A 14,476-nucleotide genomic window follows, 5' to 3' on the forward strand; every position below is an offset into this window, starting at 1 on the left:
GCTGACGTCAGCAGGTAGCTTTCTGACACGCGCAGGTAGAGAAAGTGTGTCAGTGTCACCTGGACGGTTTACAGAAAATAACTAATTAACTGGTTTTATCTGCACAGTTCAGCTCAGTTACCCTCACAGCTAACAGCTAACAGCTAATAAGCAGGTAAACAGCGGCGTCATCAACGTCACCAGCTGACAGGTACAGGACGGACACGCAGGTGAGCTGGCTGAGTCCAGGTGAAGTCTGGAGGTCTGTCAGGTCCAGGTGAGTCTCTGTGTGAAGGTAAACAAGTCACTCACTCACCTCCGCTCTGCTGCTGCCGCTCCTCTCTACTGACAACGAAGCAAAACAACATGGCGGCGCCCCGGCGCCACGTCAAGACGCAGAGGGGAGAGACGGGAGGAGGTCTCACTCCGAGCTGCATCCAGGAGACCAGGACACATTCAGGAGGTCTCACTCCGAGCTGCATCCAGGAGACCAGGACACATTCAGGAGGTCTCACTCCGAGCTGCAGCCAGGAGACCAGGACACATTCAGGAGGTCTCACTCCGAGCTGCATCCAGGAGACCAGGACACATTCAGGAGGTCTCACTCCGAGCTGCATCCAGGAGACCAGGACACATTCAGGAGGTCTCACTCCGAGCTGCATCCAGGAGACCAGGACACATTCAGGAGGTCTCACTCCGAGCTGCATCCAGGAGACCAGGACACATTCAGGAGGTCTCACTCCGAGCTGCATCCAGGAGACCAGGACACATTCAGGAGGTCTCACTCCGAGCTGCATCCAGGAGACCAGGACACATTCAGGAGGTCTCACTCCGAGCTGCATCCAGGAGACCAGGACACATTCAGGAGGTCTCACTCCTGAATGTGTCCTGGTCTCCTGACCACATATTGGTCCACTACACTGTTTACTGGAACTCTTCGTGCTAACTTGTATCAGTGACTGCAGGACGTCCTCAGCAGAAATACGACATTCTGTTTCAGAGCTGTTCATACTGTTATATTGTCTTATTGTAGATACTGTATACCAATCCACCTACCTCAAGTCATAACTCATTCACAAAATACTTATACTTATTTATTCCAGCATCCATCGCACTGTGTACATGTATGCATGTATATGTATCTGTATATCACATCCAACTCCGACATGTACAGACTCCTGCATCCTTTGCACTCTGCACCATTTGTCAATATGTCTATATTGTTTTTGTTCATAGCGTGTATATTTGTGTTGTCAACACTGAAGTCTGTGTCTGATCTTATTTTTATTATTGTGATTTTGTATTTTTGTATGAGTAAACACATCGTGAGTCAAATTCCTCGTATGTGCACACATACCTGGCAATAAAGCTGATTCTGACTTACAGGTCGTTCATGCAGGAGGAAATTACGACCTGTGTTTACGCTTCTTGTAGCGGCGACCTGTGGAGGTCTGTTAATACCACCTGATCTTATCGTTAAGGTTGGAGGACTTGTTGAAATCATCACAGCCCCGTTTAGTTCCTTTACTTCCTCTTGCCTCCCTGATGAGTTTAAAGAGAATAACATCCAAACCTTTTCTGTTTCCTTCAAGGAATTCAAACAGCAGAACTACTAAATATTTTATTTTAAAAATCTTATTTACAGTTTACAGTTTTGTTTACTTGTATTTTCAATGAGCGCGTGTTCACAGAAATGTGCAAATAATGTGAAATTAAAGAAAAATATCAGACCGAAATACAAGAACAGTATAAAGAATAACAGGGCTGCAGGTGATTATTAATGATTGATTATTAATGATTGATTAACCAATCAGTCCGTAACATCAGCATAATAATACAGACATTCTGTTTAATTCAACAGAAACCTGAATCCAGAAACCAGAGAAACTGGAGGAGGTTTGATTTTTCCTGATCAGTTACTGATTATTGTTACTTCTGTCGAACAATCGACCCACTAACTGCTCTAAAAAAACGTGGTGGACGAAGTATTACTGCAGTAAAAGTACTAATACCTCACTGTAAAAATACTCTGTTACAAGTAAAAGTCCTGCTTTGAAAATGTTACTTAGGTAAAAGTATGAGTATAATCGGAAAAACGTCCCACCTGCCTGTTGTATATTATAGATCATATTTAGATTATTACTCCTCATGTAAAAAGGATTTTACTGTTGAGGTGGATCTCACGTAGAACTCTTTTCTGTATCGGACTGAAACCAGTGATCACTTTCATCATAGATTAATCTGCTGATTATTTTCTCCATTAAAAGTCGTAAGAAAAACTCAAAAAGATTAAAAACACATTAAAATAATCAGAAAGCAGCAAATCTTCACATCAAATGTTTTTACGTGAAAAATGACTTCAGCCATCAGAAACACTTTCAACTGAAAGTACCAGCTGCAAACTTCATCTTTTATAAACTCTCTGTGTTTGTGTAACTGAAGCCGTCAGAGAAATATGGTGAAGTAAAAATATCTAAGTACCTCTAACTTGTACTAAAGTGCAGTACTTGAGTAAATGTACTCAGCTGCACCAAAGACTCGAGGCAGATCACGTGTCTGGGTTGGTTGAGTCCTCCAGCGGGAGGCGCTGCTGTGTGTCAACGTTGGTTCGTTAAATGAAGCGCAGAAGAAGAAGCGCGGGACAGTTTCCGGGTCGGTCCGGATTGGATGACGTTTGTTTCCAGCTGCTGGTGGATCAGGACTCTCCGGAGGACTTCTTCTCACGTCGACTGTCGGTAAGAAAGAATCTTTAATTCGGTTTAACTGGACCCGTTTATGTTCCTCAGTTCCCGCCGTCGGTCTCTGGCTAACGAAGCTAACGAAGCTAACACGGCTAACGAAGCTAACCTCCGTTCTCTGCGGACGGTGAGGCTAAATGCTAAGCTAACGTTAGCAGCAGACGCTGTAAACACGTCGGAACCGTAAACTGGTCCTGGTCGGTACTGACCTCAAAGTAAAAGCAGCTTCGCGAGCAGCTGATGATCGACACGGTGACGGGCAGCTCTAAACCAGACAAAATGGCGACAAAGTTTGATTGTTGTTGTTGTTGTTGTTGTTGTTGTTTTTTTCAGCTGGTTCAGATTGCATCATCATCAGTCTTTAAAATGTCCAACAGGGACCAGAACTGGGACCAGAACTGGGACCGGGGAGCGTTTCACTGCAGAACCGATTGAAGTACACACAGTTACATGTGGTTTATTTATCCTCAGGAGTTCCTTCAAACTACACGGATACTTAAATGTGTATTAAAACACGCAGATAAAGTTGAAGCCATCTGAGCCTCGGGGACCTGCACGCGCAGACAAGATTCTGCTGCTGCCAACGAGTCCAGTGACTGCAGTATTTCTAACCAGTACTGCAGTATAGTCCATGAGTTTCAGTCTGTAAGCTGTCGGAGCCGAAGATGAACCGGACACGTGGTTTATCAGCACAAGTTCACTAAAAGTGTGAAAACTGACTGAATCCATTGATGAGTGACGGATTAGTTTAGTGCTGCAGCTCCAGCAGACTTTAAAAATAACAGAAGGCTGCAGGAAAGGAGGAAAATCTGCACGACAGTTTAATAAAGAGGTTCTGCCTGTTTTTCATCAGCTCTGACATAAAAACATTTCAGCTTCTGACCTGATAAACGTGACTTCCTGCTCTGCCAGATGACAAGCACACAGCTTTTAAAACGCTTGTTTTCTGAATGGAGTTTGGTTTGATCAGAGCTGCGCTAACGTGTTTCACAGTAAAACACATCGACAGCCGGAATCAAGTAACGGACTCGTGTTTTCTGAGCTTCCGGGTCGTTCAGCTTCCTCTCTTTTCTCCCAGCAGCCTCCTGGTGTGTCGCTCCGTATAAACATGAAGCTCTGCAGCTACAGGAACAACAGAAACACGGCGGCTCGCTGTGAGTTCCTCCTGTCAGTGAACAGTTATCAGAGCAGAATCTGACTGCAGCTGTTTATTGGTCCAAAGCTCAGACGCCTTCCTAGCGAGGAATGATGTAAATGTAAATGCTCCGTACTTGTATAGCGCTTTTACACTACATCTGCATTCACCAGTCACACACATTCATACACTGAGCCTAAGTGCTCAAACAGAAACTAACATTCACACTCACTCATTCACTGGCGGAATAGCCGCCAGGGGCAATTCGGGGTTCAGTATCTTGCCCAAGGACACTTCGACATGCAACCAGGGGGAGGGATTGAACCGCCGACCTTCCGATTAACGGCCAACCCGCTCTACCTCCTGAGCCACAGCCGCCCCATGCGTATCATCATATCGAACAGGAGGCGGGAGGGTCGGCAGTAAGTCTTCCCAAGGAGAAGGACGGAGGAACGCTCGCTCTCTGCTGCGTCGACGTTAACTGTTGTTTCCAAACCAAGCTTCATACACTGAGATCAGAACCGGCGGTCCGACCGGCGGCCTTTTTATTTAAATTCACTCAGTTTAATTTAGAATGACACGTGAAGAAAGTGTCTGAGTCCCTGGACCGGCGTCACACAGTCAACCTGAAAACTATTAACGGGCGTTACAAATAAAGTTGTCATGACAATGTGAGATACTTCTTCACGTTGTGTTTAAAGACCTCTGTGACTCCAGAACTTTCTCTCCTCTGTACAGGAAGTGTGTGTGCTGCAACCTTCACCTGTGAGCTGACCTGCTGACTCCCTGAGCGCGCTCAGTAGGGGGGTTCCCCTCCACACAGCCAGGTTTCTGTTCCAACACGCGGTAACTTCCTCCTCCTCCTCAGTGTCACACACCGACCTGTTATTGATCATCCTGCAGTTTGGGGGCGGGACGTGACTCATAGCTAACTGTACCACATTAATCTGTCCCGGGGTTACAGCTGATGTAACTTGACACGTGAACATGATGTAATAGTCCAGACGTTTCTTTCAGGATTACGTCAGACCGCCATCATGGTGTTAGCCGACCTGGGGAGGAAGATCACCTCGGCGCTGAGGTCACTCAGCAACGCCACCATCATCAACGAAGAGGTAAGTCAGAGCCGGGACGCACTGAGGTCATGTGACCAAACGGCCGCCAGGTTTATTTAATATATATATATATATATATATATATATATATATATATATATATATATATATATATATATATATATATATATATATTTTTGAATTATATGTTTAATGAGTCCACGGGGATCAGAACAGATGAAAGTCACTGAGTGAATGACTGTGAGCACATTTAATCTCTTCAGGCTCGTGCAGACTCACGACTCTCGGTGTCCGCAGTGCTGTTCCGACTAACCTAATTGGAGGCGTGTTTGCATAAAATATTTCACAACGGCGCATGCTCCGTATTTCTCGTGCGTTCCGCACGTTGGTAGTGTCAGGAAATTATGAATGTAAAGAGAAGTTAACGGCTAAATCTGATATCGTGGCGGCCGACCGAGCCGGGGAGGCTCGTTGGCGTCTGAAACATCTCACACACACGTCTGCTGAGTATTATGTGCAGTGAAAAGTTACATTAGACTTCACTATCGGATTCAGCAGTGAGGAAACTTGGTAGTGATGGAACAGTGGATAAGACACCTGCCTCTGGTGGGAGAGACCCGGGTTCAATCCACCATTGTGTCCCTGAGCGAGACACTTAACCCCTCGTTGCTCCAGAGGCGTGCGACCTCTGACCTCTGACATGTACAGCAGCTGTAAGTCAGCTAAATGTGATGTAAAACATACTTGTGAGTTTGGCCCTCAGTCACCGTCCTGCACCTCAGACTTTGCCTTGGATTGTGCGTATTTCAGATTTTTGTTCCTGTAAATTTCACACTTTCATCTGGTTTATTAACCCCCCCACACACACACACACTGGCTCCCTATTTTTTTCACACGTGAAATAGTCCAAAAAGTATCTAAATATGTGAAAACAATTCAAGTTAATTAATTCGAGTTAACCACAAACAAAACCTGCTCGGAGCAGTTTGAAGATGCGGCGTAAATTGCCATGGCAACAGAACTCGGGTAACTCCTATCCACCTTTGGTAGTACGAGTTAATCAGGAAGTTACACCTGAAGTTACCTGGATAAGCCGGCGACCTCGCTTCATCGCCCAGGCCAGTGTTTCCCCTAAGATGGAGCTGTAGCAGCGGAGGTGAAGCGAAATCTTTGCTCTTGTGTCCATGAGCATGCGATGCACCTTAGAACACCTTCAAACTGCAGTGTTTCCCAGTTCAATGTGAGATTTAGATGAATGTTTTGGTGCTGGTTTGGGGGTGCTTCCCAATGAAAAATATGTAACTTCACATCACATTGGGCCGTTATTTTCACCATATCTCTGAACAAATAGTTGGAAAAGCTAAAGCAGATAATAAATAACCAACAGCCAAAGATCCGTCTGCTGGAGGAACGACAACCTTTAGATCTGGAGAAATAAATCTGGTTGGTTCTGATGCTCCACAGTGATTTTACAGCGATGGCACAGCATGTTTTGGGCATCAGCCCCTAAAACCCTGTTAATGTGACCTCAGAATCATTATAGACACGACTGTTCATGTTGCCTTCTGTGACATTTATCTGTAGACATTAAAGAAGAGAAACCTCCTCCCTTCTGAGGTGCATTTTATTTGCACATTAAAATCCAGAAAGAAACGTCTCCTCATGAGCTTAACAGGACGAGTTTGCATCAGTAATTAGCTTCACTAAGCTCAGCTCCTCCAGTCACCTCCGACTGAAACCTGAAAAATAATTGAACCAGTCTGTGCAGGACGGAGCTGCAGGCTGCACCAGTTTAGTCTCAGTTTGGACCTGATGTTCTCAACATGAACACGTAGGCAGTAATAAAATGCAGCTTCCAGTTACTTTCTATAAATGAGCTAATGTTCTGTAGCTGCTGTAGAAGCTGCTCAGGCTGAAGGGGAGATGTTCGCTAACTCAGCGCTAACAGGCTTCACTTTCCCAGCAGCTGGGAAACAACAGACTTTTCTTGGCCTTGAGAAGCCGACGCTCTGTAACAGACGCCGGACATTTACTGCCAGAATATTTTCCTCCGCTCGCGTTCACGTCACTTTCTGCCGCTGGACAATCAAACGCTCGCTGCGCAGCTCCTGATTCAGAGCGACGCTGCTCTTATATCATCTGTCACGTGTGTTCTGCACAGAAGAGGACAGGAAGCGAGCCGAGCGCTGAGGGCTGCCGCGCTCCCACAGCGTGCGAGTGAAAACATTTGTTAAATGTAAATGCTCCGTATTTGTATAGCGCCTTTCTAGTCCGACCGCGGTCGGTCTGAGTCCCGGGCCGACTGCAGTCACCTGTCTGTGTTGCAGGTGTTAAATGCCATGCTGAAGGAGGTGTGTGCTGCTCTGCTGGAGGCCGACGTCAACATCAAGCTGGTCAAACAGCTGAGAGAGAACGTCAAGTGAGTATAAAACACCTGATCCGGGATCTGAACCTGGTCCGGTTCTGTCCAGCAGCTGTGTCTGAACTGTGGTTTTGTCCCTGCAGGGCTGCCATAGATCTGGAGGAGATGGCTTCAGGTCTGAACAAGAGGAGGATGATCCAGCACGCCGTCTTCAAGGAGCTCGTCAAGGTCGGTCATCAGGCCTGGAAAAGTCCTGGAAGAGTCTGGGAGACAATTATTTTTAAACCTGATAGAAAAATGTGATTCTAAACTTGAAAGTAAAATTTACCTGAGTCATCAAGTAAACTGAGAATTAACTACAGGGTCTGTGTATATTATGTGTACTGTGTGTATATTATGTGTACTATGTGTATATTATGTGTACTGTGTGTATATTATGTGTACTGTGTGTATTTCCAGCTGGTGGACCCCGGTGTGAAGGCCTGGACTCCCACAAAAGGAAAGAACAACGTCATCATGTTTGTTGGTCTGCAGGGCAGCGGGAAAACTACAACCTGCTCAAAGGTGACACGACACACCTGAGCCATAACCCCGCCCCCTGTCTGAATCCAGATCTAACAGTAGTTTGATGCAGAGCGCCCCCTGCTGTCTGTCTGTCGTCACACTGACTGCTTTGTTTCATGCAGCTGGCCTATTATTACCAGAGGAAGGGCTGGAAGACGTGTCTGATCTGTGCCGACACCTTCAGAGCCGGTAAACACCCGACACGCCGCTTCACCCGACACGCCGCTTCACCCGACACGCCGCTTCACCCGACACGCCGCTTCAGTGACCCCACACGCCGCTTCACCCGACACGCCGCTTCAGTGACCCCACACGCCGCTTCACCCGACACGCCGCTTCACCCGACACGCCGCTTCACGCACCTTCAGTGACCCCACACGCCGCTTCACGCACCTTCAGTGACCCCACACGCCGCTTCACCCGACACGCCGCTTCGCGAACCTTCACTGACCCGACACGCCGCTTCGCGAACCTTCTCTGACCCGACACGGCGCTTCACGCACCTTCACTGACCCGACACGCCGCTTCACCCGACACGCCGCTTCACCCGACACGCCGCTTCACCCGACACGCCGCTTCACCCGACACGCTGCTTCACGCACCTTCACTGACCCCACACGCCGCTTCACCCGACACGCCGCTTCGCGAACCTTCACTGACCCGACACGCCGCTTCGCGAACCTTCACTGACCCGACACGGCGCTTCACGCACCTTCACTGACCCGACACGCCGCTTCACCCGACACGCCGCTTCACCCCACACGCCGCTTCACGCACCTTCAGTGACCCCACACGGCGCTTCACCCGACACGGCGCTTCACGCACCTTCACTGACCCGACACGCCGCTTCACCCCACACGCCGCTTCACGCACCTTCACTGACCCGACACGGCGCTTCGCGAACCTTCACTGACCCGACACGCCGCTTCACCCGACACGCCGCTTCACCCCACACGCCGCTTCACGCACCTTCAGTGACCCCACACGGCGCTTCACCCGACACGGCGCTTCACGCACCTTCACTGACCCGACACGCCGCTTCACCCCACACGCCGCTTCACGCACCTTCACTGACCCGACACGGCGCTTCGCGAACCTTCACTGACCCGACACGCCGCTTCACCCGACACGCCGCTTCACGCACCTTCACTGACCCGACACGCCGCTTCACGCACCTTCACTGACCCGACACGCCGCTTCACGCACCTTCACTGACCCGACACGCCGCTTCACGCACCTTCACTGACCCCACACGGCGCTTCACCCCACACGCCGCTTCACGCACCTTCACTGACCCGACACGCCGCTTCACCCCACACGCCGCTTCACGCACCTTCACTGACCCGACACGGCGCTTCGCGAACCTTCACTGACCCGACACGCCGCTTCACCCGACACGCCGCTTCACGCACCTTCACTGACCCGACACGCCGCTTCACGCACCTTCACTGACCCGACACGCCGCTTCACGCACCTTCACTGACCCGACACGCCGCTTCACCCGACACGCCGCTTCGCGAACCTTCACTGACCCGACACGCCGCTTCACCCCACACGCCGCTTCACCCCACACGCCGCTTCGCGAACCTTCACTGACCTGACACGCCGCTTCACCCGACACGCCGCTTCACGCACCTTCACTGACCCGACACGCCGCTTCACCCGACACGCCGCTTCGCGAACCTTCACTGACCCGACACGCCGCTTCACCCGACACGCCGCTTCACGCACCTTCACTGACCCGACACGCCGCTTCACCCGACACGGCGCTTCACGCACCTTCACTGACCCGACACGCCGCTTCACCCGACACGCCGCTTCACCCCACACGCCGCTTCACGCACCTTCACTGACCCGACACGGCGCTTCGCGAACCTTCACTGACCCGACACGCCGCTTCACGCACCTTCACTGACCCGACACGGCGCTTCGCGAACCTTCACTGACCCGACACGCCGCTTCACCCGACACGCCGCTTCACGCACCTTCACTGACCCGACACGCCGCTTCACGCACCTTCACTGACCCGACACGCCGCTTCACCCGACACGCCGCTTCACGCACCTTCACTGACCCGACACGCCGCTTCACGCACCTTCACTGACCCGACACGCCGCTTCACGCACCTTCACTGACCCGACACGCCGCTTCACGCACCTTCACTGACCCGACACGCCGCTTCACGCACCTTCACTGACCCGACACGCCGCTTCACCCGACACGCCGCTTCGCGAACCTTCAGCTTTGGTATTTCAAATGTCTCAGCAGCAGATTTTCATCCTCGATGATCCTCCTCTCTTCTCTCAGGTGCCTTCGATCAGCTGAAACAGAACGCCACTAAAGCCAGAATCCCGTTCTACGGCAGGTGAGTTGGTCCTCGACACTCACACAGGTGGCGTCCTCTGCGGTCTGCTGAGTGTGTCACACTGTGTGTTGTGTTCAGTTACACAGAGATGGACCCGGTGGTTATCGCCGCAGAGGGTGTCGAGAAGTTCAAAGGCGAGAACTTTGAGATCATCATCGTCGACACGAGCGGGCGACACAAACAGGAAGACTCGCTGTTCGAGGAGATGCTGCAGGTCTCCAACGCTGTGGTGAGTACCTGAACGCACCGCCAGTACCTGAGACAGTCCAGTGTTTTTCTTCACCTCCAGATGTTTCTCTCTTTCTGTGTTTCCATAGCAACCGGACAACATCGTGTACGTGATGGACGCGTCGATCGGTCAGGCCTGCGAGTCTCAGGCCAAGGCCTTTAAAGACAAGGTGGACGTGGCGTCCGTGATCGTCACCAAACTGGACGGGCACGCTAAAGGAGGAGGAGCTCTGAGCGCGTAAGACCCGTCGTGATGTCACAGCTCTGTGTGATGTCAGAGTGACTCTTCTTCTGCTGCTTCCTGTCGGCGTTGTGTTGACGTTCTTCTTCTGCTGTTTCCTGTCAGCGTGGCAGCCACCAGGAGCCCGATCATCTTCATCGGAACAGGAGAACACATCGACGACTTCGAGCCGTTCAAGACTCAGCCGTTCATCAGCAAACTGCTCGGTAAACACTCCCGTGGTCACGCAGCACCGGATGAATTCTGCTCTTATTCAGATATGTGCAACCTGCAGTAAATAACATGTTGTTTCCATGGAAACGCTCCTCTTCCTGTCAGGGATGGGCGACATCGAGGGTTTGATTGACAGAGTGAACGAGCTGAAACTGGACGACAACGAGGAGCTGATCGATAAACTGAAACACGGTGAGATGTGACACGTTGCATTGTGGGATTGTTAGCAGAGCTGAAATTTAACTCAAGTGGAGGAGAGTAAAACGAGTGGAGAACACGCGTTGCATTATGGGTATGATCACTGACCTGTGACCTCTGACCTCCAGGGCAGTTCACCCTCAGAGACATGTACGAGCAGTTCCAGAACATCATGAAGATGGGACCCTTCGGACAGATCATGGTAAACGCCAAACTCTGACCTCCAGCTGACTGACTACGGAATCCCATTTATTCAAAGTCTATGGGAAGCGGCTACCTTACTGCACAAGGCATGCTGGGATACCTGGCGACGCCTCCTAAATGTATGCAGTGGGCGTGCACCGTACAGATGCGTTCACACAGAAGTGCACCGCGGTGACGTAGAAAGTCAAAGCAACACAAAATATTGAACTGAAAGATCTGAGGGGCGGAGCTTCTGCTCGCCACAGAGCAGAGCGGTCCCTGCTGTTATGTGTCTGTTACCTGATTCCAGCCATCGTTGTCGTTAGCATGACCCTGATGGATCCAAACTCCATCCAGAAAACGAGCGTTTCAGAAGTTGACCGACCCGTCAGAGCATGACTTCATGTTTTTGACAAATCGCATCATGATGTCGTTACTTTGATCGGTTTATTGAAACTAAGGCTGCGTTCAGACCGCAGGCGTTAATGCTCGGTTTGTTTTTGTTTGACAGTTGACATTATAGTTTAAATGCGGTCCATATCAGACTCCAGCGTGAACTGTGCGCAGCCTGAAAGAAGAACACGACGTCACGCGGCAGCAGCAGCTGTTGCAGGCTGCAGAAGTAAAGAAGGAGCGACAGAGGTTAAACTCCCGTTAGCTCGCGGAATACTCCCGTTTTTTTTTTAATTGTCCTCTTGTGGCTCACATTTCTCCCGAATTATGAGAAGAGCTCCGGTCTGCTGGATTTCAGGTGTAAGAAAGGGAATCTGAGCAGATGACGGCGAGGTAGAGGGCGAAGAGAGCCACATCTTTAATTATGGCGTTTTGTGGAGCTTCCGTCTGCAGCAGAACAGCTGCTCTACAGTGACGTCAAAGTCGCATCAAATGCGACCTGAGAGTCCAGACTGAGGTCGCATTTAAAAAGATCCGATCTGGATCAGATTTGGACCACATATGGAAGCGGTTCCATGTGACTCGGCCTGTTCACGCTGTCAGAAAGATCCGAGTCACAGAATCAGATTTGGGTCCCTTTGATCTGCAGTCTGAACGCAGCCTTAATCACAAACACAGGTGATCCAGCATCAAACTCTCTGTGTGAACACACCTGTAGACTAGACGGTCACATGACATACAAAGGCCTAAGTCATGTGACCTTGGAACACATTTAAAGTCCCGAGTTTTGAAGCTCGAGACACGTTTACATGTTTGTAGGAAGCTTGTTGGTTGTTGTTTGAAACCCTGAAGTAGCCAACTGATGAACTGTTCTGTTTCTGTCTGCGATGCGTTCAGGGGATGATTCCTGGTTTCGGTACCGACTTCATGAGTAAAGGAAACGAGCAGGAATCAATGGCCCGACTGAAGAAACTGATGACCATCATGGACAGCATGAACGACCAGGGTAACACTCTACTGACATCAGCAGCATGCTAAGCTAAAGCTCGCTAACCTCAGCGAGCTTGTTATCAGATGAGTTGACAGCGTTGATCAGCTGCAGCCCCAGAACGTCTGTGTTAATCCTTACTGCTAAATATTATCAGTCTCCTCCCTGTACTGGTTTCACTGGGTCATGATCTCCGTCTGCCTCCTCAGAGCTGGACAGTAAAGACGGAGCCAAACTGTTCAGTAAGCAGCCCAACAGGATCCAGAGGGTGGCCCGGGGGTCCGGGGTCGCCACCAGAGACGTCCAGGAGCTGCTGACTCAGTACACCAAGTTCGCCCAGATGGTCAAGAAGATGGGCGGCATCAAGGGGCTGTTTAAAGGTAACGTGTTAGCATCTGGCTAACGGCTGCCGTTTCCCGTCTCTGAATCCTTCTGCTGCGTTCACCTGTCGGCCGCCTGAGGCCAACGCCGCTTTTATTCATCATGGCTGAGCACGATGCTCCACGATGACTCGTTCTGACCACAAACCAAAGAGATCCAGTTGACTGTGACACCGGAGGCACAAGGAGACCTTCACGTTTCAGAAGCTGTGTTCTTAAAGAATGACTCGAAGCGATGAATCGATAATAAAACATCTGAGATTAAATTTAATCTATGAATGTTGTAGCTTTAGATTTTATCTGCGGCTTTGAACCTGTCCTGACGTGTGTTTGGCGTTTTGCAGGAGGAGACATGTCGAAGAACGTGAACCCGTCTCAGATGGCCAAACTGAACCAGCAGATGGCCAAAATGATGGACCCCCGAGTCCTGCACCACATGGGTGAGTCCACCTGGTCCATCACACCTGCAGGAGGATTCTTACAGTGTCGGGACTTTATTCAGATGTGACGCTAACACGGGAATAGTAACATGTTAGACCCCCCCCCCCGCCCCCCCACAGATCAGACTGACACCTGGTCCAGTTGACCCGTAACGACATACGGACTAAACGGCGTGTTGTGGTCATGTGCTGTGTGTTTCAGGTGGGATGGCCGGTCTGCAGTCGATGATGCGACAGTTCCAGCAGGGAGCCGCCGGCAACATGAAAGGCATGATGGGATTTAACAACATGTGACCGCCGACCAACCAGCTGCCTTAAAATATGACACCTTCAAATTAAAGCCCCGCCTCCTGACAGGTGGAGAGGGCGGGACTTAGAGAGGGGGAGAGAGAGCGAGCAGGAAGTGTAGAAAGAGAAAATAAAGCAGGATGTTCGGGGTTTGATTCTGTCCTCTGCTGCTTCACACCGAAAATAAAAAAAAACACTGATTTAAAGAAGCAGTTCGTCATTTTAGCAAGTTTCTTCTTCAGGTGTTTTAGAGAAACATCTGACGGGTACCAGATGTTGGACTGCTCCTTTAAACGACGCAGAGGAGGGGGAGGAAGATGAGCTGGTTGTTTTTGGGCTCGTTAATTTAATTCTGTATAAGATGTTTGTGTATAAGATTTAAACGGATCAGAGTCTGTCCTGATTGGCCAGGAGACGCCACATGGTGATGATGATGAAGATAACATTAGTTAGTGACAGTATTTTTGTCATATAATAAAAATTTGTATTGCACCATTTTAAACTGCAGTGTTTTTATTACCAGCTGTCTGAGTGAAGTGCAGTCAGGAACCTTCTCAGGTGAGCAGAGGTGAAGGTCTGAGCAAGGAACCCAAACTGGAACCTGGTTCCACAGGAGAGGAGCTTGATAGCTGAACGCTCTGGCTCCTAGTCTACTTTTGGAGACTCTAGGAACCACAAGTAACCCTGCATTCTGGGAGCGCAGTG

General features: G+C 49.9%; 1 protein-coding gene across 2 annotated transcripts; it reads left to right on the forward strand.

Moving 5' to 3' along the window:
- The first annotated feature begins 2,600 nt into the window (after positions 1 to 2,600).
- On the forward strand, positions 2,601 to 14,273 carry LOC119910045 (signal recognition particle 54 kDa protein). 2 transcript variants are annotated; one of them, XM_038728398.1, is made up of 17 exons: positions 2,601 to 2,714; positions 4,591 to 4,698; positions 4,870 to 4,967; positions 7,256 to 7,347; positions 7,434 to 7,518; positions 7,750 to 7,854; positions 7,977 to 8,043; positions 10,162 to 10,219; positions 10,298 to 10,448; positions 10,537 to 10,685; positions 10,794 to 10,894; positions 11,007 to 11,093; positions 11,228 to 11,301; positions 12,573 to 12,681; positions 12,873 to 13,043; positions 13,388 to 13,483; positions 13,686 to 14,273. In XM_038728398.1, exons 3-17 carry the CDS (start codon positions 4,890 to 4,892, stop codon positions 13,775 to 13,777), a joined length of 1,515 nt encoding a protein of 504 aa, XP_038584326.1. In that variant the 5' UTR covers positions 2,601 to 2,714; positions 4,591 to 4,698; positions 4,870 to 4,889; the 3' UTR covers positions 13,778 to 14,273. The 2 variants fall into 2 exon arrangements, with proteins under 2 accessions (XP_038584326.1, XP_038584325.1); XM_038728397.1 differs by lacking the exon at positions 2,601 to 2,714 and adding an exon at positions 3,836 to 3,871 and having other exon boundaries at positions 13,686 to 13,777.
- The last annotated feature ends 203 nt before the right edge of the window (positions 14,274 to 14,476 follow it).

The sequence above is a fragment of the Micropterus salmoides genome, unplaced genomic scaffold, assembly GCF_014851395.1.
Source record: "Micropterus salmoides isolate LMB-PRFRI ecotype aquatic unplaced genomic scaffold, ASM1485139v1 Ms_hic_scaffold_19, whole genome shotgun sequence".
Classification (NCBI taxonomy): Eukaryota; Metazoa; Chordata; class Actinopteri; order Centrarchiformes; family Centrarchidae; genus Micropterus; species Micropterus salmoides.

Coding starts and splice junctions, on each gene's coding strand:
- LOC119910045 (XM_038728398.1), top strand. CDS start 4,890: ATGGTGTTAGCCGACCTGGGGAGGAAGATCACCTCGGCGCTGAGGTCA. Junction 11,302..12,572: donor GACCCTTCGGACAGATCATG/GTAAACGCCAAA, acceptor CGATGCGTTCAG/GGGATGATTCCTGGTTTCGG. Junction 12,682..12,872: donor GGACAGCATGAACGACCAGG/GTAACACTCTAC, acceptor CTGCCTCCTCAG/AGCTGGACAGTAAAGACGGA.